This window comes from Canis aureus, chromosome 19 (assembly GCF_053574225.1).
Source record: "Canis aureus isolate CA01 chromosome 19, VMU_Caureus_v.1.0, whole genome shotgun sequence".
In the NCBI taxonomy this organism is placed as follows: domain Eukaryota; kingdom Metazoa; phylum Chordata; class Mammalia; order Carnivora; family Canidae; genus Canis; species Canis aureus.
The window spans coordinates 4,222,457-4,249,487 of record NC_135629.1 but is presented as its reverse complement, the minus strand read 5'-3'; the positions used below and the strand labels follow the sequence as shown (position 1 = coordinate 4,249,487).

At 42.0% G+C, this 27,031-nt stretch overlaps 1 protein-coding gene and 1 long non-coding RNA gene across 5 annotated transcripts in view; one reads left to right on the top strand and one right to left on the bottom strand.

The window, feature by feature from the left end:
* Window positions 1–2,870: 2,870 nt before the first annotated feature.
* Window positions 2,871–12,430, bottom strand: LOC144289483 (uncharacterized). Its single transcript, XR_013357357.1, has 3 exons — window positions 12,249–12,430; window positions 5,723–6,055; window positions 2,871–3,393 (listed from the first exon to the last, which is right to left on the bottom strand). It is a non-coding gene; the product is annotated as an uncharacterized LOC144289483 (long non-coding RNA).
* Window positions 12,431–12,611: 181 nt separating this feature from the next.
* Window positions 12,612–27,031, top strand: part of ACAD9 (acyl-CoA dehydrogenase family member 9) — a 49,407-nt gene continuing 34,987 nt past the window's right edge. For 2 of the 4 annotated variants that reach the window (XM_077857655.1, XM_077857653.1), the window contains exons 1-2: window positions 12,743–12,881; window positions 18,460–18,553. Coding sequence is in view for 1 of the 4 variants with exons in the window: in XM_077857652.1 (XP_077713778.1) it covers window positions 12,657–12,806; window positions 18,460–18,553 (244 nt within the window). In the remaining 3 variants the exon portion in view is untranslated. Of the gene's footprint in view, window positions 12,882–12,916; window positions 13,039–18,459; window positions 18,554–27,031 lie in introns of those variants that run through there. The other 2 variants (XM_077857652.1, XM_077857654.1) reach the window with 2 other exon arrangements.

The following is a 27,031-nucleotide window of genomic DNA, read 5'->3' as shown; positions in this document are numbered from 1 at the left end:
CACACAGCAGTCAGTGGTTCACTTTGAAAGAAAATGTTGGAAGCTCATTGGCTGGGACTTGGTCCTATTTCTGCCCTAGAGTGACAATGGAGAGTGACTCTCCATTGCTCTTGGCTCTTCCCTCTGGGTATCCTTCCTTCTTCATGACAGGTAGTATGTGTTTGCAGCTGTATGATTTTCTCAGCCTGTTTCCTGCCAGTAGAATTTTGGATGTCCAAAGGCCTCTTTTCATGTGCCTTTCAGACAAGGGCATGGATCCCAGGAGGCAGGGTCATGGAGGATCATCTTGGATGCTGGCTACCACTTGGTGTAAATTCAAGGTTTTCAATATAGAAAGATAAATAAATAAATATAGAAGTAAATATTTCAGAAATACATGTATTCTCTGTGTTTGCTGAGAGGAATTGAGAGCATTGAAGACTTCGTAGTCAGGAGTGTACCTAGTGCCCAGATCTTGGCTTCTGAACACTATTCTCCATGAACAGGAACCAGGGCTCCAGGGCATAATGGCTGATTCCAGGGCAAGGACAGAGAAAATACTAGATGAGTCTAGAGCACTTTGTTGTACCAGAAAGTAAGGACATGCTCAAAATGGCATAGGAGCCAGCCTGAAAGGGCTCCTACTTTAAAAATATGGGATAATTTGAGTTTTAAAAATGAGTAATTATAGAAGTGATTATACTAAACATTGAATAAAATAGGAATCCATATTATCAAGTTAAAATGCATTAATTAAACATCTCATAAGGACTGGGATATTTACATAGTTCAAAGTACTCAGAGCACCTAACTGGCTCAGTCAGCGGAGCATGTGATTTTTTTTTTTTTTAAGATTTTATTTATTTATTTGACAGAGAGAGAGAGCACACGAGCAAACAGGGGAGTGGCAGGATGGCATTGGGAGAGGGAGAAGCAGGCCTCCCTCCAAGCAGAGGGCTGGGAAGGGTCTTGACTCTGGGCTCATGACCCAAGCCAAAGGCAGACGCTTAACCAACTGAGCCATCCAGGTGCCCCAGAGAATGAGACCTGATAACAGGATTGTGAGTTCAAGCTGCACGTTGGGTTAGAGCCAACTTTACAGAAATGTACCTTCCTACCACCCTTATGTTTATTACAGCATTATTTACAGTAGCCAGGATAAGGAAGCAATCCAAGTGTCCATCCATAGATGAATGGATAAAGAAGATGTGGTGTGTGTGTGTGTGTATAGACAAAAAATATATATACATCAGTATTACTCAGCCATAAAAAGAATGACGTCTTGCTGTTTGCAACAACCTGACTGGATCTTAGAGGGCACCAGATGAAACAAAGTACTTTCTCACAACAGACTTATCAATTGCAATGGGAAGAAGACCAATCTTTCAGTAAAGGAGCTGGGCAGATACCACCTAGGTCATGCACCACCCAGGAAAATGCAGTGAGGAGATCATAGCATTGTTTCTGTGATATTCTTGCCAAAGATACTTGTTCTGGATCTAATGACGAAGCATCAGATGAACCCACACTCTAAGATGTTGTATAAAATAACCAGCCCATAGGCTTCAAAAATATGAAAGTAAAACAATCAAAGTGATGAAAGTAAAGGAATGGCCAAGGCACGTTTCTAGACTGAAAGAACTAAATGCAACACATGGTTTGGGGGCTTCCTTCTTTTTGTTGGAAAGATCTTGCCGGGATGATTGGGAAAAAACGGAAGTTCTGAGGATTAACTTGTGGTAAGGCATCAAAGTTAGCTTCCTTATTTTGGAGATTTTATTGTGGCTCAGTACTTCTTGGGAGCCTGCAGACAGGATGTCAGCAGGAGCTGCAGCTCAAGTGGGACTGGGGGACCTGCCCCTGAGCTCACTCGTGGCTGTTGGCCAGAGGAGGCTTCTCTCCCTCACTCACCAGGCGAGATCTTTCTATAGGGCCAAGTGTCATGACACAGCTTCCCCCAGAGTGTGTGATATAATACAGGGAGAGAGAGAGACCCCAAGTTAGAAGCTGAAGTGCCTCCAGCCTAATCTCAGAGGTAGCATCCCAGCACTGTTGGTCACAGAGACCAAGAGTGGTACCTTCAGGAGGGGGTTACGCACTACTGTGAAGTTGGGGATTATTGGGGGCCATCCTCAGAGGCTCCCGCCACACTCCCATTCACCCTGTTTTCCCTTTAGGGGCGAACATATATCAATTAAAGATGAACCGTAAGTTGGGTGGAGCTATTGTTATTTCTGCCGTAGTAGAAAAGCTTATTAGATTGCCAGGGAAATTCCTTGGGCATGGGGAAGAATCCTATTTTCCAAATTTTCCAAGTTAAAGGAAAGAATGGCAAAGAGAAAGAGCACGGCACCTGTCAAAATTACTTCTTCGGATCTTCCTGAGGCTTTAAAAGGGTCTCTTCCCTCCCTCTCCCCCTCCCTGGCACTCTGCTGGCTGCTTTTATCTGCCTCATAGCTTTATATTCTCCAGTCGCTCTTATCTTAGAGGAAGAAAGTGGCTCAGAGAGCTGGTCTCTTGTGCAAGGTTACAGCATTAGGAAGCAGAGGAGCAGGAATGGAACCCTTCTTCTGTTTGGATCCTAGTCATGTGCCCTTCCTTTCCTCCAGAACCTTCAGATTCACAGATTTCCCTATGGGCAGAACCAGCAGCAAGAAATGCTTTTTAGGGATGCCTGGGTGGCTCAGCAGTTGAGCATCTGCCTTTGGCTTGGGTCGGGAACCTGTGGTCGTGGGACTGAGTCCCACATTGGGCTCCCTGCCTCCCCAGCCTGCCAAATCTCTCCTCCAAGACACTATTGTTACCAGCTTCTTGGGATTCCTTCCAGAGATATTTTTGCATAGAACGCATGTGTGAAGGATGCCTGGCGGGGGCTCAGCGGTTGAGCGTAGGGTCCTGGGATTAAGTCCCACATCAGGCTTTCTGCATGGAGCCTGCTTCTCCCTCTGCCTGTGTCTGCCTCTCTCATGAATAGATAAATAAAATCTTTTTTTTTTTTAAGCGTGCATGTGTGATTGAGAATTCTTCTTGTTCAGGCAGATTTATATTTTATTTCGATATAACATCTATGAAAATCAGAAAGTTCTTGCCAAAATATTGAGAGCTGCAAGGCTTCAATACAAGCATCCACGTTGTGTACATCTTCGTCATGATTTATTATGTCATGATTCATTCTCAGTCATATTTCACCATCTTTGTGGATCTTATCAATAGAACTTAGCTCCTAGTTATTCTCATAGATGGATACAGATACAGAGCCCAACACTTTCCTTAGTTACAAATGTTTGAATCTTAAATATCAAGTGCTTGCCCTCTAGGACCCCTTTCTGTACTGGGTCCCTTGTTTCCTGGGTGTCATGGCCTTTTTCTCAGTCTGTTCCTTTGCTTTGATGGAGCATATCCTCCAGTGGCTTCCTGGAAAAGGATGCATCATGGGAGATAAATTATTTGAGCCTCTGCATGTCTGAAAATGCCTCTTTGCCTCACTTTACTGAGAAATTAACTGTCACATGACTGCCCAGCAGACTTGGAAAAAGACCCATTTAACTCTTCTCAAACCCCTTTTACCTAATCCTCTGTATTTTAGACATTCCTTACCCACATTTCAGAAGAGACTAGCCTTTCCAGTTCTTAACCTTTTGAGAAATCTGTGTTATAGAGATTGCTTTCCAGCTTTTTCCACTGGCAGCTCAAGGTTGGGCTGTGTACTAAGTCACTTACAACTTGTCCATCTGCTTTCCAACTTCCAGATTTTTACTATGTTGTCTTCTCTCCTGTTCTCTTCAACTTTAAGGATTTATCTTTTGTGCTGTTCTTGTAAAAACCCTTATTCCAGGAGTACCTGGGTGGCTGAGTAGTTGAGCATCTGCCTTCGTCTCAGGTCGTGATCCCTGGGTCTTTGGGATCGAGTCTTGAGTCTCACATCAGGCTCCCTGCAAGGAGCCTGCTTCTCCTTCTGCCTATGTCTCTTCCTCTCTCTGTGTCCCTCATTAAGAAATAAATAAAATTTTTAAAAAATCCATCCTTTACCCCGTAGTCCTCCTTCTCACTTTTTGAGTTAAAACCCATTTCATGTATTTAAATTCAAACTAAATTCTTTATCCTTAACACACATAAGGAAATAATGTATTTTACAACAACCTATAATATGTAATATGTATATTTACAGTTTTTATTCCCTTAAAAACCAGTTTGGTAGGGGTGCCTGTCTGGCTCAGTCAGTGGAGCATGCAACTGTTGGTCATGGGTTTGATACCCTCATTGGGGGTAGAGTTTACATAATAAAAGTTTTAAGAAAACACTTTGGTATCCATGGTAAAAAATGTTGGTGCCTGAATATACTCCTTTATCTCACTGGCTGAATCCATATACTTAACTGGATTTTGTGTTCAATTCAAGGAGGTACTTACTCATTCACATGTGGCAAGAACTAAGAAGAAATAAGCCTTCATGCTAGGGAAATATTTCTTACTATATGGCACCCCAAATGACACTTTCACTGTGACCTGGAATCCCAACTGAGATGTCTGACACCTTTGGCTGGACATATAGAAACCTCATTGTTGTATACCATTTGTAGGGCAGTGCTGGGCACCTAAGAGTTTCCAGACTACAGCCTGGCCAGCAATAGAATATTGGATCTTCAGGGGAAAAAGGAGAAAAAACCCTATTAATTACAATGTATTGCAGAGGAAAGTATAAAATTAGTTCCTCAGATGAGTTTCACTGTGTTCTCTCTCCTATAAATTACAGCTGAAAGAAAAATGAATCCAAGTAAATGCCAAGTTCTATTAAGTGATTAAAAGGAGTAATCGTCTTTAAAAGGGAACAGACCCAGTAATTATCAATAATTTTTGACTTAATGCCAAATCTCCACGGTCCCATAATCTGCATTTAGAACCTCCAGGAACAACCCAGAGGAGTTTTTCATGCACTTCATTTCTTTGATCGCGTGTGAATATACACTCCAGATCCTTCGTGGAGGCAGGCAGGGTAGAAATGATAAATGAATGAACGTGGAGAACAGAGCTGATTATCAGTCTGCATAGGAAATCACATTGTCATCTCCTAGGTATTTTATTGAGGTCTAGTGTCGAGCAAACTGTATTCTTCATCAACTAACTGCTGCGTGAGCACTGAAAGCTTTTTGAAATGCAGGCACTGACTTGGGACACTGAGCTGTTTCTACCTTCTGTGCTCAGTGGGTGAACCATTAAAATGAATTCCCCACATCGTGCTTGATTATCTGGTTTGCAGTCCCACTAGGCACTGGCTCAGAGGATTACAAAAAATATTGTTATTAGTTTCAAAGAAATGTTAGCGCTGAGTGCTAAATGCCATTGCTATAGCCCTAAGAGTCTTCTGAGAAGAGGCTGGCTGCAACATTTCCTGACGATGACCCGCTGTGTGTCAGGATTCCACTCCTGCAAGCGCCAGGGTAATGAGCTACACTTTCCCAAATACGTCTCCCAGTATTTATTTGTTTGAGTTGAAGAGGTATACAGCAGTCCTCCCTTATCCACGGCATGGATGCATCCCAAGACCCTTAGTGGATGCCTGAAACCGCAGACTGTACCAAATCCTATATACAGAGATTTTTCCTATACCTACATGTCCATGATAAAGCTTAATTTATAAATTAGGTACACAGAGAGATTAACAATAACTGGAACAATTGTAACTATATACTGCAATAAAAGTTACATGAATGTTGTCTCAAAATATCTCATTGTACTGTACTCACCCATGTGATGATGTGAAATGATAAAATGCCCACATGAGATATTTTAGGGGAATGGTGTAGGCACTATGCCCTAGCATTGACTATCAACCTTCTGAAAGTACATCAGAAGGAGGACCATCCTCTTCTGGATTACAGTTGACCACAGGTACTGAAGCCACAGGAAGTGAAACTGAGGATGGAGGGTGCTAGGGACTGCTATACTCCAAAATGGGCCCTATTAGCAAGGACTGGCATTGCATCTTCTTGATGCGCAGTCTCCCATAAGTTAAGGCTTTCCCGTATTGGCGCTGCCACTTTGCCATCTTGAAATAAGATTTCACTCTCCTGGCTTTCCTGCAGGTACAGAAGACCCCAGTAAGTTAACGCGATTACCTGGCTCTTACTTGTACCAACTGCTTTGGGAATTCTAAGAGTTTCAATACAGCATTTGTTATTATTTCATACACTTTTCATACTGGAATGATGGGGGCTACGTGCTCTAGAACTTGGATCTTTGGCTATTTTGGCTTTTGAAACATAAGAGAAAAAGTATTTTTTAAAAGATTTTATTTATTCATGAGAGACGGGGGGGGGGGGGGTAGAGACACAGGCAGAGGGAAAAGCAGGCTCCACGCAGGGAGCCCGACACGGGACTCGATCCCAGGACTCCAGAACCACGCCCTGGGTCAAAGGCAGACGCTAAACCACTGAGCCACTGAGGAATCCCCAAGTATTTTGTTTTTATTGTTGTTAATGCTTTTAATATTTTCAGCTCTCTTGAGATTTTGAAAGACCGTCATCATGAGGACCAAATCTGAACTTAAAAGTGTCTATTTTTAAGCTTTTTTTCTTCCTTTTTAACTGAATCATTAGACTCTGAAATCTATGGTGGGTGAAATGAGAGAAGTCAATATTAGTCCATTGAGTCCTATTTAAAAATACATACTGTGTATTGATTTCATCATTTTAGGGTTGAGGAAACTGAGACTGTGGGATGAGTCACGTCTTGCCCATGGCATGGTGGCAGTGAGGGAGTGGGAAGAACAGGACAATGTGTCTTGTCTGAAAATACACTGTTAGGCAGAAAGACTCGTTAGATGAGTCCAAAATATTTACACTGATGATTATACCCAAGAAGGAACAGAACACACATACAATGAGCAACTGTATACTGGGTGCTGTGCTTGCCCCTTAGCGCAATCTTGCCTTAAAGGTACTATTACCCTCAATGACTTGGTGGAGGTGAAGAGTAAAAGACCTGATGGGACTCCTGACCTTACCCATTAGACTAGTTTGGCCATATTTCAGGTCATCCAATAATGGGGAAAAAGAGAGGAGGGCTGAGCACCTGGTGTATGGATTCTTGTTTTGTTTTGTTTTTTTCCTTGGGTGACCTTTTTTTTTTAAATAATAAATTTATTTTTTATTGGTGTTCAATTTGCCATCATACAGAGTAACACCCAGTGCTCATCCCATCAAGTGCCCCCCTCAGTGCCCGTCACCCATTCACCCCCACCCCCACCCTCCTCCCCTTCCACCACCCCTAGTTCGTTTCCCAGAGTTAGGAGTCTTCATGTTCTGTCTCCCTTTCTGATATTTCCTACCCATTTCTTCTCCCTTCCCTTCTATTCCCTTTTACTATTATTTATATTCCCCAAATGAATGAGACCATATAACGTTTGTCCTTCTCCGACTGACTTATTTCACTCAGCATAATACCCTCCAGTTCCATCCACGTTGAAGCAAATGGTGGGTATTTGTCATTTCTAATGGCTGAGGAATATTCCATTGTATACATAAACCACAGCTTCTTTATCCATTCATCTTTCGATGGACACTGAGGCTCCTTCCACAGTTTGGCTATTGTGGACACTGCTGCTATAAACATCGGGGTGCAGGTGTCCCGGCCTTTCACTGCATCTGTATCTTTGGGGTAAATCCCCAGCAGTGCAATTGCTGGGTCGTAGGGCAGATCTATTTTTAACTCTGAGGAACCTCCACACAGTTTTCCAGAGTGGCTGCACCAGTTCACATTCCCACCAACAGTGCAAGAGGGTTCCCTTTTCTCTGCATCCTCTCCAACATTTGTGGTTTCCTGCCTTGTTAATAAGATACTTAGGAATAAACCTAACGAAAGAGGTAAAGGATCTATACCCTAAAAACTATAGAACACTTCTGAAAGAAATTGAGGAAGACACAAAGAGATGGAAAAATATTCCATGCTCATGGATTGGCAGAATTAATATTGTGAAAATGTCAATGTTACCCAGGGCAATTTACACGTTCAATGCAATCCCTATCAAAATACCATGGACTTTCTTCAGAGAGTTAGAACAAATTATTTTAAGATTTGTGTGGAATCAGAAAAGACCCCGAATAGCCAGGGGAATTTTAAAAAAGAAAACCATAGCTGGGGGCATCACAATGCCAGATTTCAGGTTGTACTACAAAGCTGTGGTCATCAAGACAGTGTGGTACTGGCACAAAAACAGACACAGAGATCAATGGAACAGAATAGAGAACCCAGAAGTGGACCCTCAACTTTATGGTCAACTAATATTCGATAAAGGAGGAAAGACTATCCATTGGAAGAAAGACAGTCTCTTCAATAAATGGTGCTGGGAAAATTGGACATCCACATGCAGAAGAATGAAACTAGACCGCTCTCTTTCACCAGACACAAAGATAAACTCAAAATGGATGAAAGATCTAAATGTGAGACAAGATGCCATCAAAATCCTAGAGGAGAACACAGGCAACACCCTTTTTGAACTCGGCCACAGTAACTTCTTGCAAGGTACATCCACGAAGGCAAAAGAAACAAAAGCAAAACTGAACTATTGGGACTTCATCAAGATAAGAAGCTTTTGCACAGCAAAGGATACAGTCAACAAAACTAAAAGACAACCTACAGAATGGGAGAAGAGATTTGCAAATGACGTGTCAGATAAAGGGCTAGTGTCCAAGATCTATAAAGAACTTGTTAAAAAAAAAAAAAAAGAACTTGTTAAACTCAACACCAAAGAAACAAACAATCCAATCATGAAATGGGCATAAGACATGAACAGAAATCTCACAGCAGAAGACAGACATGGCCAACATGCACATGAGAAAATGCTCTGCATCACTTACCATCAGGGAAATACAAATCAAAACCACAATGAGATACCACCTCACACCAGTGAGAATGGGGAAAATTGTTTTGTTTTTTTAAGATTTATTTATTTGAGAGAGAGCGAGGGGAGGGGCAGAGGGAGAGAAATTCGAGCAGACTCCAGGCGGAGCATGGACCCCGACATGGGGCTCAATCCCACCACCTGACATCATGACCCAAGCTGAAACCAAGAGTCATATGCTCAACCACCTGAGCCACCCAGACACCCCTGGGTGTATAGGTCCTAAGACATAGCCTCAGTTCTGCAGTCACTATTAGGTCTTATTTATTTCCAAAAACACTGTGCCAAGAATCACACTTCTTGTATTACTCTGCTAGGGCTGCTCTGATAAAAACCAGAGGGGCCTCAAGTGTCAGCTCCTACTTGAGTTCCCAGAGTGCTGGCATGCCTACAGATTTCAGACTCGCCAGTGTCTATAATTATGTAAGTCAAATTTTTAAAGAAACCTCTCAATCTATATTTTATTTTTTTAAAAGGTTTGATTTTATTTATTTGATAGAAAGTGCAAGAGAGTGCACAAGCAGGGGGAGCAGCAGGCAGAGGGAGAAGCAGACTCCCCACTGAGCAGGGGGCCTGATGTGGGCTTTATCCCAGGACCCTGGGATCATGACCTGAGCCCAAGGTAGATGTTTAACCCACTGAGCCACGCAGGTGCCCTTTTCAATCTGTATTTTTAAAAAGAGAAAGAAAAGAGCCACAGAATGAGTGACTTAACTCCTTGTTCTGGTGACTAGAAATCCAAGATCAAGATGTTGGCACAATTGATTCCTTCTGAAGGCTGAGAAGATAGCTGCTCCAGGCTTGTTTCCTAACTTCTTACAGTTTTCTGGAAATCTCTGGTGTTTTGTGCCTTATAGAAGTTTCACATGATGTTTCCATCCTCTCACATGGCATTCTCCCTGTGCATATTTGTGTCTAAATCTCCCTTCCTATAAGGGCGCTTCCTAAAAAGGTACCAGTTCATATCAGATTAGGAGCTCATACTACTGTAATATGACTTCTCCTTAGCTAATTACATCAGCAACAGGATGGAATAAGGTCATATTTGGAGGTACTATGAATAGGACTTCCACAAATGAATTTTGGGGGTACAAAATTTAGCCCATAATATCCCATTATCTTTGTGGCTTTCAACAAGCCAGTGACTTCCATGTTTCTCTAATAACTAATGTACCCCAAACGGGAATGAATATGCATCAAAAAAGAAGTAGTAAAAGGACAAAATTTAGCATAGAAAAGTATTCCCTGAGGGACATGTATCTACGTAGAGAAGTTAGATCTCTGAACAGTAAGGTGTTAGCAACTTCTCAGCAGGAAATAAACTGGTGATAAAATTTGCACAACTTATTTGTGAGCCCTTTCCTTAGGATATTGATGGCTATGAGGCAGGAACCTTGGCTAGACTAACTCATTTTTCATAGAACTGATCATTGATCTTGTAGTCTTGGAACAGGAGACAACTCCACCCCTTCTCCCTGATTTGTGTAAGTAAATCTCTCCATTAGCTTTGCAGCTTTGTTTTTTTTAAGATTTTATTTGTTTATTCATGAGAGACACACAGAGAGAGAGGCAGAGACACAGGCAGAGGGAAAAGCAGGCTCCACACAGGGACCCCGGGATGATGCCCCGGACCGAAGGCAGGTGCTAAACTGCTGAGCCACCCAGGTGTCCCAAGCTTTAACACTGAGGAATCTAGAAATAGTTTCCTACTCAATGTGCCTGAGACCTAAAGCCAAGCATCTTGATATACTAACACTAACATTAGAGCCATGGAAGAGTGTCAACTTATTTGCTGGTTAAATTACATATGGAAATCAGTTGTGTTGATGTGACGGTACAGGAAGGACATTCAGAGATACTCAGAGTATTTCAAACACTGAATGTAGGAAATTCTATGTCTCAAGCAAACTGTTTAAAAATAGCATCCTATTTCTTAGAGGCTGATCAAGTGTACGATGAGAATTACACAGTGCAACCATTGATCATTTGTTGTGCGAGATGCTTTCATACTATTTTAATCCCTACAAGTCCTATGAGATAAGCGGCATTATCTTCATTTTTACAGAAGAGAAAACCAAACTTACAAACTGGCAAAGTAGGAGAACTTCAAAACTCTTCTTCCACTGCACATGCTACTAGAGTACTTACGCCTTAAACTTTTCCCAATTTTTGTTTTGGAAACTGTGTGCCACTAAATTTCTCACTTGCTTAAATATAGGGAGACCTCTGTTCACTAACAGGACCTGAGAGACTATCAGATTGAATGACAGGACATGTTTTGGCAAAAACTTACACCACCTCAACCTTGAAACCCAGTTTTTGTAATCTCACTTTTTGTTTTCCTGTGGGGTTAACTCAAAGGCAGTTGTTTGCAAAGGCCTTCTTGTGAAGCCAAGTGCTAAAATAAGCACCTACTGAACACTGATGAAAAGCAAGCTATCAAACCTTTCAAAGCTACAGAATAACTCGGATTGCAGAAGATGCTTGCAAGTATTATGCAGCCAAACAAGTTTTTGAGCTCTTTCCTCATGATGTTGCGCCATCAACTCCACCTTTTATTGGGCGGGCAGGCAAAGCACGGTAAGATTACTGAGACTTCCCCGGTTTCCCAGGGGTTCACAGGAATCCACCCAGGAGCTCTGAGGCCTTGCTACTGTCCGACCTGGGCAGCTCTTCCCTCTAGCAAGGCTTTAAGACAGGAGGGACACGATACTCTGCCTCAAGCATCTGCCGACGGCTGCGGGTTAACTTTACCCACATTTTCTCCTGGGATTTAGGTTATTGGTAAGAATGCTTTTCTTCCTGTAAATCACGGAGACATTTGTAAACCGAGGGAGGCTCGTGTCTTCCAAGGCTGTAACCTCCATGCATCCCCCGAGCCTTGGGGCAGCCTGGGGGGCTGAGGAGGGCGACAGCTCCCCCACCTGCGGGGAGGATCCGGGGCAACCTGTGGGGTGCGCAGGAGTCAGCTGGTGCTCTGTCCTTAGCTCGCCTTCTGCTCCCTCACCATGTCCCAAGGCCGGCTGTGACTCACTATCACATCCATACCTCTTTCTGGCAGAACAAGCCTTTTATTTTCCTCTTCCAACCTAAGTAAATGTAACACACGCGAAAGCTATGCATCAAAAGGAATCATCAGGAATCCATCACTCACTTAAAACATGCAACCTTGGGACCCCGGGAGGCTCAGTGGCCGGGCATCTGCCTCTGGCTCAGGTCGTGACCCCGGGGTCCCAGGACCGAGGCCCGCATCGGGGCCCCGGGATCCCCGCGGGGAGCCTGCTTCTCCCTCTGCCCGTGTCTCTGCCTGGCTCTCATGAACAAATCTTTAAAAATAATAATAAAAGTTAAAATAAAAACCGCAAGGTTACCGGTACTGGGTTCCCCTCCAGAAAGAATACCGTGAACCACCGCCGACCCCACCCCCGCGTTTCCTTCAGCGTTGCCAAGTCCCCGTCGCGCCAACTGCCAAGAGGGCTCCCACGCACCCACAGGCCTCCCCCGGTAGGGACCCGGGCCGCCACCCACTTCCGGCGGCCACCGACAGCTCAGCGGGAAGACGCCAACGTGGCGCCGGCCCCGCCCCCTCGGCCTCGCCCCGCCCCCCACCGCCGGCACGTGGGAGGCCACGCATGCGCAACGGCGGCGGGCGGGGAGCGGCGGCCCAGGGGCGTGGCTCAGGCCGGTGGCGTCATCCGGCCGCGCCGGCCAGGCGCACGTGACTGAGGCGTTAAGAAAGACTGGTCGCGGCGGGCTCGGCGTGCAGCACGTCGGGCAGCATGGGCGTCGGGGTCCTCTTCCTGCGGCGGGCGCTGGCCGCGCGTCCCTCCCGGGCTCCCGTGGCCTTCGCCACGAGCCGGCGCCTGCTGCGCACCAGTCCGCCCAGCCGAGCTTTCGCCAAGCAGCTCTTCCTCGGCAAAATCGAGAAGGTAACGCCGAGCCCTGGCCGAGCCTCGCTCGCTGGCCTCCCGCCTTGCGCCCTTTAGCAGGAAGGAGGGGTCCAGGTGAGAGTCCGCACACCTGGCTGGCAGATAGGCCCGCCAGGCGGGGGTGCTGAAACCCCCAAGCCCCTGAGCCCCACTGGAACCCCTCCAGGGAAAGGGAAGAAGGCCGCGGGGCTCTGGGCGTCAGTCTACGGCTCTGACAGCGACTTCTTGTCAGGTCAGTTGGGGAAACCCTAGGCAGGGTGGGCCTAAGCGCCCGTGCACTCAGCGCTCCGGCCCCAAGTGCGCGGGCCTTGCCCTCTGATTCCTGAACAGCCGGACCTGGCGGGCCCCTTAGCTTTCAGAGCCTGAGTTCCGGCGCCTCACCCGCTGCCCATTCGGCCCCTTGGCAGGCTGGCTCCAAGGTGCCTTCCCCGCGCCGTCCCATCCCTGCCACCCAGTAGTCACCTCGCTGTTACTCCATAGTGAACAGCTGCATTATCAAGCACTCACCATCCTCTTAGTGGCGTTGACCTTGGCTCTGTGACTTTCAGCCTTAAAATAGAGCTAGTTATATGTACTGCCTCACACATGTGTTGTATAGTGAGATTTGTAGCTCGCGGACATGCTATTTAAACGGCCAGGTACTGTGCAGATGCAAGAGGCGACAGAGTAGGTAATGATTGCCCGCTTCACCACTTACTCGTCTTGTGACCTTGGGTTAGTCACTTCACCTTCCTGTGCCGGAGTGTGCTAATCTACACAATGGTAAAACTGGTACTTGCTCTCTCCTAAAGGTGCTGTGCAAAGCAAAGAAAAAAAAAATCTGTGTAAAATGCTTTGACGTAGGCGGAAGTTTTGGCTGGCACTGTATTACTTCAGGAGTTATTCCCTGATTTTTCTTTAGACTGTTCCTCCAATCAGGCATTACAGGTGCAGAAGCTGAAACTCAAGAGTGGTTTGCCCTGCTGGGAAGTGCAAAGCTAGTTTTTAACATCTGAGAAACCATTTTCCCCCAGAACCTGAGGCTCTTGGGGCACTCCATCTTGGGACGTCTGTCACGCCTTCCAGCACATTGGTGAAAAAAACCCAAATCTTTCATGCTTTTCTTTCTCCAAGCCTGTGTGCCCATAGGATCTACAGTCTGTTACTATGGATGAACTCTCTACTCTTAGCAAAGACCCGCCTCATTCACTAGACCCCATGCCATCTCACCTGCTCAAGGCCATTGATCCAGTAATTCTCTCCTTTCTCATCTACATCAGAGATTCTTCCCTCTCTACTGTATCTTGAACTAAGGCCATCAGGCTTTTGTCCTTAACAATCTGCTAAAACTGCTCTCATGAAAGGTCAGTTAGTGACCTCCATGTGGTCAAACCTAGAGGTCTATTCTCTTCTTGACACGCGGTTCATCACTCCTGGCTTTTTTTTATTTTTTATTATTTTTTATTTTTTAAAATTTATTCATGAGAGAGACAGAGACAGAGGGAGAAGCAGGCTCCTTGCGGGAACTCGATGCAGGACTCGATGCCAGGACTCTGGGATCACAACCTGAGCCCAAGGCAGATGCTCAACCACTGAGCCCCACCCAGGTGCCCCTTACTCTCCTGGCTTCTAAAAAACCATTCTCTCCTGGCTTTTCTGTTTACTTCATTGGTTCCCTTTACTTCATTGGTTCATCCTTCTCAGTCTCCTATGCTGGTTCTTTGTTGACTCCTTAATCTCTAAATTTTGACCAGTCTTTCTGACTAGCCCAGTCAGAATTGAGAATTTTCTTTTAATTGTTTCTAATTCCAATGTTGTTAATATATAGTGTTATGTTAGTTTCAGATGTACAATATAGTGTTTCAACAATTCTAATCATTATTCAGTGCTCATCATGGCATATTCTTAATCCCCTGGCACCTATTTCATCCATCCTTCCACCCACCTACCCTCTGGCAACCACCTTGTTTGTTCACTTTAGTTAAGTCTTTTTCTTTCTTTCTTTTTCTTTTTTTTTCTTTTTTTAAGATTTTATTTATTTATTCATGAGAGGCACACACAGAGAGAGGCAGAGACACAAGCAGAGGGCGAAGCAGGCTCCGTGCAGGGAGGCCGATGTGGGACTCGATCCTGGAACTCCAGATTCACGCCCTGGGCCGAAGGCAGGCACTAAACCGCTGAGCCACCCAGGTGTCCCTAGTTAAGTTTTTTTCTTAGTTTGTCTCTTTTTTTTTTCCCCTTTGCTAATTTTTTTTGTTTCTTAAATTCCACATTATGAGTGAAATCATACGGTATTTGTCTTTTGGCTTATTTCACTTAGCATCATATGCTCCAGCTCCATCCATGTTGCAGATGGCGAGATTCATTTTCTTATGGCTGAATAATATTCCATTGTATATATTACCACATCTGCTTTATCCATTCATCTATGAGTGGATACTGAGGCTGCTTCCATAATTTGGCTATAATAAATAATGCTGCAGTAAACACAGGGGTGCATGTATCCCTTTGAATTCATGTTTTTGTATTTTGGGGGCAAATAGCCAGTAATGCAATTACTGGGTCATGGGTCCCTCCCCCCCCCCTTTTTTTTGAGTAATCTCTATACCCAACATGGGGCTCGAGCTCGTGGCCCCAAGTTCAAGAGTCAGATGCTGAGGCAGCCAGGTGCCCCTGCCTTTTTTTTTTTTTTTCTTAATTCCAGTATAAAGTATTGTATTAGTTTCAGGTATATCTTTATTTTAACTGAAGTATAGTTGACACAATGTTACATTAGTTGCAGGTATACAATATAGTGATTTGACAAGTCTGTAGTGGCTCTCATCACAAGCATAGCCGCTCTCTGTCACCATACAACACTATTACAGAACCATTGATTGTATTCCCTATGCTGTACCTCTCTCCCTGGAAGCCTGTATCTCCCACTCGTCTTCACCCATTTTTCCTATCCTTCTACTTTTTCTTCTGGCACCCATTAGTTTGTTCTCTGTATTTCTGGGTCTTTTTAAAAGTTGAGGTTTTCTGAGGCTCAATCTATAGACTTCTCTTTTTATCCACAACTCTTTCTTTAATATTATATGGTATTGTGGTTTTAAATATCATCAACATTCTGATGACTCAAATATATTTCTCCAGCTCCTATTTCTCCCTTGAACCCCAGGCTTTTCATGTGTACCTTTCTACCCAGAAGCTCCACTCAGATGTTTAATAGACACCTCAGATTTAGCATATCTGAAACTGAGTTTCTGATGTTGCCACTCAATCTTGCTTCTCCCACCAGTCATTTTTATAGCAGATGCAGGTGGCTCTGTTGTTCAATTTGTTCAGGCCAGACACTTAGGAGTCCCCTTTGATGCCTCTTGTTCTCATAATCCACATCTAAGCCAACAGCAAATCCTGTTTTCTCTACCTTCAGGATATATTTAGAATCTGACTACTTTTAAGCCCTTCCAGTGCCACTGCCCTGATTCAAGCCAACATCATTTCTCAAAGCATTACTGGGGTTTGAGCAGGAACATAGACTCTGAGGTGCATAGAATCTCTGAATAAAGAGAAACCTTCAAGATCCTGTAGGGATGTAGCTGTCACATTGCCCTGGGTTGGACCCTTGCTATTCATAGAAATTCAGGGGCTACTGCAGGGACCAGTAAGGAGTTGAATGGTTGAATGGGAGGCATTTGGGTGACCTCCCTGTCTGCAGCCTCAACCTAAGCAGCTCAGCTTTTATCTATTTTACATATTTGGTTTCTGTAATAGGTTTATTTGAAAAACAGGTTCCACTGCTTCAAAAAATTTAAAACCTGCTGATAGAAATCAAACCCACACCCATGAAGCACCCCATTGGGTTCTTGAACATTGCTATCAGAGACTTGTTCTTATATGCACTTCAAAATCCCTTTCTTTGGTCGTAGGTGAGGGCCAACTAGCTGCCAGGCCGTTCACTTTTCTCACCTAGTGTGCTTACTGGTATCAGAACAGAATAATCTTCCTCTGACACCACCTGTTGCACAAGGCCCACAGGAACAATGAGGCCATGAAGGGCCTGGATTGAACCTCCGTATGTTTGGCTAAGCAGGTGGCTTTGTTCTAAGAGGCTGCAGAATGATGAAAGTCTCAGCATATTTTCCATCTAGACCCTTTGAGGGCAGGGTCAGGGATGGCTTGGGGGACAGGAATGCCTTTAAGTCTGCTGTCACTTTTGGGTAGGGACCCACCACAAACCTGTAGTTACGGGTCCTGAGGAGAAAACAGACTTGGGAGCATGTTAGCAGAATGGACAGCCTTCAGTGGTTGATTAAATACATAAGGGGCTAGAGGAGGAAGATTGAGGACTCCGCTGCTTTAGAGACCTTTCTTGAACACTTGGTGGGAGGTGCTGTGAGGAGAGGCAGGACTCCTGGGGGCTGGCAATCTGTGCCATGGGACATCACTTCTACGCGATTGCGAGACCAAATCTAAGTACTCATCCAAGTACTCGTGCTGTGCTGGCAGCTGAAGGAGTAGTAGAAATCCAGAAAGCCAGAGAGGCTGAGGACACAGCAGGAGGATTTAGGCACTATATAGTGATGATCCAGGGAGGAATCATAGGCCAGCTAGGAACACTGGCCTTTTAATAGTTTGAGATGGACTTGAAGCTCAGCTGTTTTCCACACTGTGAGGTGGAAATAGAGCAGAGCCAGTATCTTTTACAAGTAATTACTCATATTCCAGGACATACCTTCTGTCTTTTGAGCCTCACCTTCTGAGGGGTCAGCTGTGACAGAAGAGAAGCTGACCCTGAGGCCAAAAGTCACACACGTAAGTGGTAGAGCCAGAGTTGAACTCAGGTTGATCTGACTCCACAGCTAGGTCTCCTGCAGTGATCCTCTTCTGCAAGTAATGGATGTCTTGGGAACAGGAGGGACAGAGGCTGGAGTGCACAGTTGGGTGAGAACCTGAGATATGAGGCTTTGTTACCACGGTGTATTTTCTTTTTTTTTTTTTTTTTTTTTTTTAAGATTTTATTTATTAGAGAGCGGTAGCACAAGCGGGGAGGAGACGGAGAAACAGACTCCCTGCTGGGCAAGGAGCTTGATGGGGGACTTCGATTCTAAGACCACGAGCGGAAGGCAGATAGATACTTAACCAACTGAGTCACCCAGGCATGCCACCACCATATATTCTTGTTAGTGCAGCATCTTTGAACCCCTGGAATAACCAGTGTAGAATTTTACATTTCAGTAGAGAGATTTCCCATCCTGTTGCCTTTCATGATCCTCACAACACTCTTGAGTAACTATTTACCTGTGTGTTACAGGTGAGACAGTAGAAGCGCAGAGAGGGGAAGGGGTTTGGCTGAGGCCACCAAGCTAGGAGGCTGCAAATCAGGGAACAAAACCAAGGGCTTTGAAATGTTAGGGCTCTTTGTTTCAGGGGACACTCAGTGTAACTTGTTACTGATAGGGAATGCTGACCAGAAGAATAAACCTGCTTGAGTTGGGCAGAAGAGCTGTCTAGGTGGTGGAGTCTACTGCACAGTTCCTATTGTAGGATTTGTATTGTGTTTCCTTCAGTGAGTAATGCCCTGCCTACCAGATACAGAATCTAGCAACTCTGTTTTCTCCCCTCTTGATTGCTATTACCACTGTGGGAGGTTGCTAAAAATTAAATTTTTAGTAAATGTTCATCATTTTAGAAAGAAGTTTTCCCGTTTCCAGAAGTTAGCCAAGATGAACTTAATGAAATCAATCAGTTTGTGGGACCTCTAGAAAAATTCTTCACTGAAGAGGGTATGTATGATCTTCTTTATCATTACTAATTTCCATATTAAGAATGGTTACTTTGATACTTGCATTAAAAGCAATACACATGGGGGAAGCTCTCTTGAATGTCATTAATCATATAGAAATATCTATTTATAATATTTTGCTCCAAGAATTATCCCAATTGCTTTGGAATTTAAGAAACAAAACATGAATATTGGGGAAGGGAAGGAAGAATAAAATCAGACAAAATTAGAGAGAGAGGCAAACCATAAAAGATTCTTAACTAGAGGGAACAAACTGACAGTTGCTGGAGGGGAAGAGGTAGGAGGGGATACAGTACCTGGGTGATGGGTGATATAATGAACGCTGGGTATCACGTGTAACTGATGAATCACTAAATTCTACCTCTGAAACTAATAATACACTATATGTTAATTAAACTGAATTTAAATTAAAAACTAGAAAAAAAAGAATCATCCCAATTGTGATTTTATTAGATGTCTAGTGCTTCTCGTTGTATGTGTGGTGAATGATTGCTTTTTAAATATTTCTAGACTTGCAAAACAACACTTTTGTACAATATAATAAAATGAATGACTAGAAAAATGAAAGAAAAAAAAAACAACCAAAGACCTACAAAATATAAATCCATTGATCATGTGCTTGGTTGTGTGGCAATGTAAAACTGCTATAAATGTTTTCAAATGTTTACTCTCTATTAACTTGTTGTGAACCAGGAATAGTCTAGCAGACGGCACACCACAGGTTGAGGGTACCAGTGTAGCCTGCAAGATCTCTCCCTTAGACCCATTGTCCAGCCCTTTGACAGCATTGCCTTTGGCAGGAGCTTTCTGGGGACTTCTGTGATGATTAATTGACAGTTGTATTTCTCTAGCACTGAGAATCCCAAAAAGTTCTTCTATAAATATGTGCCCTGCTAGGAGATTAAAACTGAGAAATTTAAAAAATCCTGTGTTCATTTATTAAAAATAATGAAAAGCTCATTACATATTAACAGAAACTATTTTAAGAAATTCTATTTATTTACAAATGAAAAAATACAGTGAGGAGTATGGTTTTACAGTTTTGTAGATCTTTTTAATATTCAGCTTATTGTTACTTGCAACAACAGATATCAGAATCTTGCTAGAACCAAGTAGAATCCAGCTAGATTCTCATAACTGTTTCTGAATTTAATCTACGATATATTTCTTTTAGTCCCTGGAAAACCCCACTGTACACTCATGACAGAATTAATAGTAAAATATTCTTTCCTTTTTAATTCTATTAAAATAGCTTTGGTCCTGTGGTCCCCGCCTCCACCCCAGCACACTTGGAGAAAATTCTACATTACTAATTCTTGTTCTGTTGCTGTTTTAAAAGTTGCTTTTAAATATCTTTTATTAAATATAATATAAATATAAAATATATATATATATAAATATAAAAGTGTATAAATATCTTTTATTAGAAATATTTGTTTTTGTTCTCATAGTTATCTTCTTGTAACTTTTCTTAGTTCCTTGTTCTTTTACTTAAGCTTTTACTATCTTATTTGTCAGGATTTTCATAAGCTTTATGGAGGTATAATTGATTTTTAATAAGTTGCACATATTTAAAGTATAGGATTTGATACATTTTGATATATATGTACCCCCAAGGGTACCCTTAGCACAATTAAGTTAACATATTCATTACCCCTAAACATTTTCTCATGCCCTTATTATCTCCTCCTCATCCCCTCCTGTTTCCAGACAACCACTGATCTGCTGTAAATTAGTTTGCATTTCCTGGAATTCTATTTAATAGGGTTCTGCATTACATATGTGTTTGGCTGGTTGCTTCTGATATAATTTTGAGTTTCATCCATGTTGCATGCACTAATAGTTCATTCCTTTTTTTTTTTTTTTTTTAAGGGGGTGGAGGGGCAGAGGGAGAATCTTAAGCAGGCTCCATGCCCAGCACAGAGCCCAGCACTGGGCTCAGTCTTAACAACCCTGAGATCATTATCTAAACCAAAATCTAGAGTCAGATGCCTAACCAACCGAGCCACCCAGGTGTCCCTACTTCATTCCTTTTTAACACTGAGTAGTATTTCTTGGTGTGGATATGCCACAATTTGTTTATTCATTCATCTATTAATTGACATTCAGTATGTGTCCAGATTTAGCTATTGCAAAAGATGGGAGCTTTTTTCTGAGTCTGGGTGTAGACATATACTCATATTTCTTTTGGGGAAATAGGAAGGAATGGAATATCTGGTTTATAAGAGGTTCATGTTTAACTTTTTTTTTTTTTTTTTTTTTTTAAGATTTTATTCATGAGAGACATTGGCAGAGGGAGAAGCAGGCTCCCCAGAGGGAGCCTGATGTGGAACTCGTTTCCGGGACTCTAGGATCACGCCCTGAGCTGAAGGCAGACACTCAATCGCTGAGCCACCCAGGCGTCTGCATGTTTAACTTTTTAAATAACCACCAAACTGTTTTCTAAAGTGGTTAACACTTTACATTTCCACTAGTGTGTTAAAGTTCTAGTTGTTTCACATTTTCACTAACACTTGGTATGGTCAGTTTTTAATTTTAGCCATTCTGTGTGTTATGGTGTATCATTGTGGTTATAATTTTCACTTCCCTAATAAGTAATGTTAGGCATCATATCAAGTGTTTATTTGCCATCCATATATCCTCTTTGGTAAAATGTCTTTAAAATATTTTATGTATTAAAATATGGGATTGTCTTATTGTCGAGTTATAAGTCTTTATTTTAGATACAAGTCTTCTACTATGTGTTTAGCAAAAATTTTCTCCTAGTCTGTGGCTTGACTTTTCATTTTATTAGGGAAAGTTTTAATGTTAAGAGTCATCTTTTCTTTTGTAGTTAAGCTTTTTTTTTTTTTTGTATTTTATGTAAAAAATTTGCCAAATCCAAGGTTAGAGTGGTTTTTGTTTATATTTTTAACTCTCAACATTCAGATTTATGATCCCTTTCCAGTTAATTTTATATATGATGTGAGGTAAAATCTGAGGATTTTTTTGCATGTAACTGACCGGTTGCTTCAGCAACATTTGTTGAAAAGCTTATCCTTTCCCCATTAATTCACTTGGTACCTTTGCCAGATATCAGTTGACTGAAAGATTCTGGGACAGTAGCAGTAGACATGCACTAGGAATCTGTCTCCCACCTGGATAACAACCACAGTGGCATCTGTGTGACATAACTGTCTTGGGAACTCCAGCGTCTATGGAAGGCTACAGTTCCAGGGGAGCATGGATAGTACCTAGCTAATTTTGGTCAGTGAGCTCTGAGCACAGTAGCAGCTACCCATCTTCCACCTCCAGCCCCAAAGCTGCCAGATGTGCCCTTGTTCCTGGGGCAACTTGTGTACGGCTTCTGGGAGCCAGAGTAGGGGGGAAAAAAAAGACCTTCCCCATCAGATATTAAGGATCTGTGCTCTCATTGCTGCTTCTCATCACTGAAGTACAGACCAAGAGGCAGAGGCCATTTTTCTGCCTTCTCTTATTGTTGCAAGCCCTTACCCCTATGGCCAAAGTGACTTCAGGGGATTTAAGATGCCTGTGCCTTTTTTTTGTCTCTCTCCCTTCCCCCATCATTTTTCTTTTTCCTCTTTTGGGAGCTGGATTGAAGACTAGGATATTCAAAAGCAATCACATATACAGGGGGAATTATAAAGTCACTACACATGCCCAGGGAAAGGCATAGACTCAGGAAAGACCTAGGAAGACCTTAGGTACATACCTAGGGCTGAATGTTGGCACAGACAGAACCAGCAGTAATTTAGAATATTTTTGATTTTTTTTTTTTAAACAAAATCAAAAATCAACCTGTGGGACTACAGCAAACTCAAACTTCTGCACAGCAAAGGAAAACTAAGGAATGGGAGAAAATATTTGTAAACCGTTTATCAGATAAGGAGTTAATATCTAAAATATATAAAGAACTGCAACTCAGTAGCAAAAACAAAAACCCTCAGATAATCCAATTTAAAAAATGGGCAGAGGAACTAAATAGACATTTTCCAGAGAAGACCTACAGAAGGCCAATAGGTACATGAAAATGTGCTCAATGCCCCTAATCACCAGGGAAATGGCAAATTAAAACCACAGTAAGATACCACCTCACACCTATTAGAATGGCTGTCAAGAAGAGAAGAGCTAAAAGTGTTGACCAGCATGTAGAGAGGAAAATCCTTTTACACTGTTGGTAGTGATGTAAATGGTTGAACCACTGTGAAAAACAGTGTGGTGGTTCCTTGTAAACAGAATTAAGAGCACCTGTGTGGCTCAGTCAGCGAGGCATCCAACTCGGTCTCAGCTCAGGTCTTGATCTCAGGGTCTTGAGTTAGGGCTCTACACTGGGTGTGGAGCCTACTTTAAATAAGAAAGGAAAACAGAATTACCTTAGGATTCAGCAGTCCACTCCTGGGTATGTATCCAAAGAAAATGAAAATAGGATATCAGAGAGATATGCGCATTCCCCTTTTTATTGCAGCTTTAATCACAATAGCCAAGCTATGGAAACAGCCTGAGTGTCTATCAACTGATGAATAGATAAAAGAAGTGTGTATGTGTGTATATTGTGTACACACAATGGAATTTATGGGAAGGAAAGAAATCTTGCCATTTGTAACAATGTGGGTAGATCTTGAGAGCATAATGCTAAGTGAGATAAGTAGGAGAAAAACAAATACTATATGATATCATTTTTATGTGGAATCTAAAAAAGCCAAATTCCTAAAAATAGAATGGTAGTTACCAGCAGATGAGAGATGTTTAAGGATCCAAACTTACAACTAGAAGATAAATAAATCTTGAACAGTATAGTGATTATAGACAACAAAACCATATTATAAACACCAAATGTGCTAAGACATTAGGCCTTATTCCCACCAAAAAAAACAAAAAAACAAACAACCCAGTAATGTGATGTGACAAAAGTGTTAGCCACAGCTACAATGGCAGTCCTATTGTGGTACATAAATGTATTCAACATGTTGTACACCTTAAACGTACACAATGCTACATATCCAGGATATCTCAATTTTTTAAAAAATGCAAAACCAACAAACTCTGGAAAAGAGGGAAGATTTGATTTCCAGAATTAACGTATTATTAGAATCGAAATGTCTGGTTAAAAAAAAATATATATATATATAAAGAAGTAGAAAAGTAAGGCCTGTGCGTGGGGGGGAAAAAAAGATTTGATGAGAGAATCTAGTAGACAAAGACTTTAAAACCCCTGTATTCAAGATGTTCATAAAACCAGTGGAAGACATGAAGAAAGTCAAGAATGTATGAACAAAATGGAAATGTCAATAAAGAGAAAACAGAAAGAAACCAAAAAGAAACCCCTTATTAAACTCCTTTATTAGTGCTAGGAGTTTTAGGGTAGGTTCCAGAAGGTTTTCTACATAGACAGTGGTGGTATTGGTGAAGGACGGTTTTTTTCCTTATTTTCCAGTCTGGTTTCCCATTCGTTTGTTTTATCATGGTAGTTAAAACCTCCAGTGCGGTGTTGAATAGGAGTAGAAAGAGCAGACTTCCTTGCCTTTTTCCTGACTTTAGGGAGAAAAAGTCTTTTACCATTAACTGTGATGTTAATCCCTCTATTAGGTTAGGGGAGCTTCCTTTTATTTCTAGTTTGCTGAGGATTGAATCATAAAGTGTATCAAATTTCATAGAGTGCTTTTTCTATATGCTTGAGATCGTTTTTTGTTTGTTTGTTTGTTTTGTTTTTTTTTACTTTAATCTGTTGATGTGGTAAATTACATGGATTGCTGATCCAGTCTTACCTTTCCAGGATAATGCATACTTGGTCATGGTGTATTATGTTTTTTTATATTGTTGGGTCCAGTTTGCTAAAATTTTAAGGATTTTTACATCTGTGTTCTTGGACATATTGGTCCATAGTTTCATTTTCTGTGACATTTTTGTCCCTTTTTGTTTTTAAATTAGAATAATGCTCGCCTCATAGACTAAGTCAGGAAGTGTTTCCTCCTCTTCCAGTTTCTATAAGATTTTGTGTAAAAGTTGGTATTATTTCTTCCTTAAATATTTGGTAGAATTCATCAGTGAAACCTTCTGAGCCTTGAGTTTTCTTAATGGGAAAATTTTAACAAATTGAATTTTTTTTTAAAAGATTTTATTAGCAGGGAGCACAAGCAAGGGGAGGAGCAGGAGAGGGAGAGGGACAAGCAGGTTCCCCGCTGAGCACAGAGCCAATGCTCACATTATTCAATCCCAGGACCCTAAGATCATGACCTGAGCTGAGATCAGATGCTTAAAAGACTGAGTCACCCAGGCACCTCTAATTCGGTTTCTTTTTTCTTTTCTTTAAGATTTTTATTTATTTATTCATGAGAGACACAGAGAGTGAGAGGCAGAGACACAGGCAGAGGGAGAAGCAGGCTCCATGCAGGGAGCCCCACGTGGGACTCCCAGGTCTCCAGGATCACGCCCTGGGCCAAAGGCAGGCGCTAAACCGCTGAGCCCCCCAGGGATCACTGTAATTCGGTTTCTTTAAGAGATATAAGGCTATTGTTGGACTTACTGCCTAAAATTTATAGTCTTACCTCTTTATCCTCTTAAAGTCTGGAGGATTTGTAGTGATATTCCCATTGTTGATTTCTGAAAAGTAGTCTGTTGTGGTCAGAACATACTTTGTATAAATTTGAGCCTCTTAGTTTATTGAGATCATGGTCTGCTTTGTAGGTGTTCTCTGTGCACTGGAAAACACTCCAGTTGTTTAGCTGAGGACTCTATAAATGTCAATTGGGACAAATTGGCTGTTAATGTTCAAATCTAAGATATCCTTACAAATTTTTTATCCACTTTTTCTATCAGTTAATGAGAAAGCTAGGGTGTGGTTTTTCCTTTTGATTTCTATCAGTTTTTCCTTTGTTGTTTTACTCATTCATGAGAGAGACAGAGAGAGGCAGAGACAAAGGCAGAGGAAGAAACAGGCTCCCTGAGGGGAGCCCAATGTGGGACTGGATCCCAAGACCTGGGATCATGACATGAGCCAAAGGCAGACGCTCAACCACTGAGCCACCTAGGCGTCCCTCATACGTTTTATTTCTATATTTATTATGAACCCCACAATACTTTGCTGTTTTCTTTCTTTCTCTTTTTGGCAGTAAAATATACATAACAAAATTTACCATTTCAATCCTTGTTAAGTATACAATTCAGTGGCATTAAGTATTTCACATTGTTGTACAATGATCACTATTTTCAGAACTTTTTCATGATGCTGTTATGATTGTAATTGTTTATTCTTAAAGGCTTTATTTTTTTAAGTTTTATTATTATTTTTAAAGATTTTATTCATTTGACAGAAAGAGCATGTGCCCATAAGAAGAGGGAGAGGGAGAAGCAGGCCTTCTGGGCTCCATCCCAGAACCCTGGGATCATGACCTGAGCGGAAGGCAGATGTTTAACCACCTGAGCCACCCCAGCTTGTAGATTTCTGAAAAGTCTGTTTCATCAGAAAAGATTTCCCTGTTGACAATACTTTTCTTTAAGCCCTTATAGGAGTTGTTCCATGTCTTCTGACTTAACATTGTTTCCAGCAAGATGTCTGCTACCATCTTATCATTTTTACATAGTGTTTCTTTTTTTTTTTTTCTGGTTGCTTTTGAGGGGGTCTAGGGAAATTGATTATAATGTGTGTTGGTGTCGTTTTCTTCCTATTTCTTTTGCTTGGGATTCTTTGAACTTCTTTGGTCTGTATGTTGATAGTATTGATCAACTTTGATTAGCTTTTGGCCATTTCTTTAAATATATACCACATTCCCCACTCTGTCCTCCTCTGCCCTCCTTTGGGGACTCCCAGTTTTGTGTGTACGTCTGCTCAGAGTTGTCCCAAGGCTCACTAAGGCTGTTATTTTGTCTCCTATTTTGTGTAGTTGTTATTACATCTTTATGTACCCTAACCTTTACTATAGCATTTCATCTGCTGGTGATCTTACCTCTGCTGGTAGCTTTCATCTCTAGAAGTCAACTTGTATCTTTTTATTTCTTCCACATCTACTTAACATGCTTGTATTTTCTTCTACTTTCTCAAGCATTTGGAATATAGTTATAATCGCTCCTTTAATGTCTTTGCTGTCTGTATTATTTATGAGTCGTGTTCAACTGATTACTTTTTCTTTTCACTGTCAATTATATTTCCCTGCTTGTTCATGTGCCTGGTAGTTTTCTCCTGGGTGCCACTCATTGTGGATTCTACATCATTGATGCCAAGTGTGCATGTGTGTGGTTTTGATATGTTATTAAGCTTTGTCCTAGGGTACAGTAAATTACTCAGGGAACAGTTTGATCCTTTGAAGGTTTGCTTTCTCCCCCACTACCCAAAGAACAAGTTAAAGTTTTTTTATTGATCATATGTTGTCTGAAACTATTGTTTTATGTGGAAATGAGAGCATAGTAGGAAATGTGGGCATTTTATATACCAGTTAACAAGACATGAAATATGAAATATATT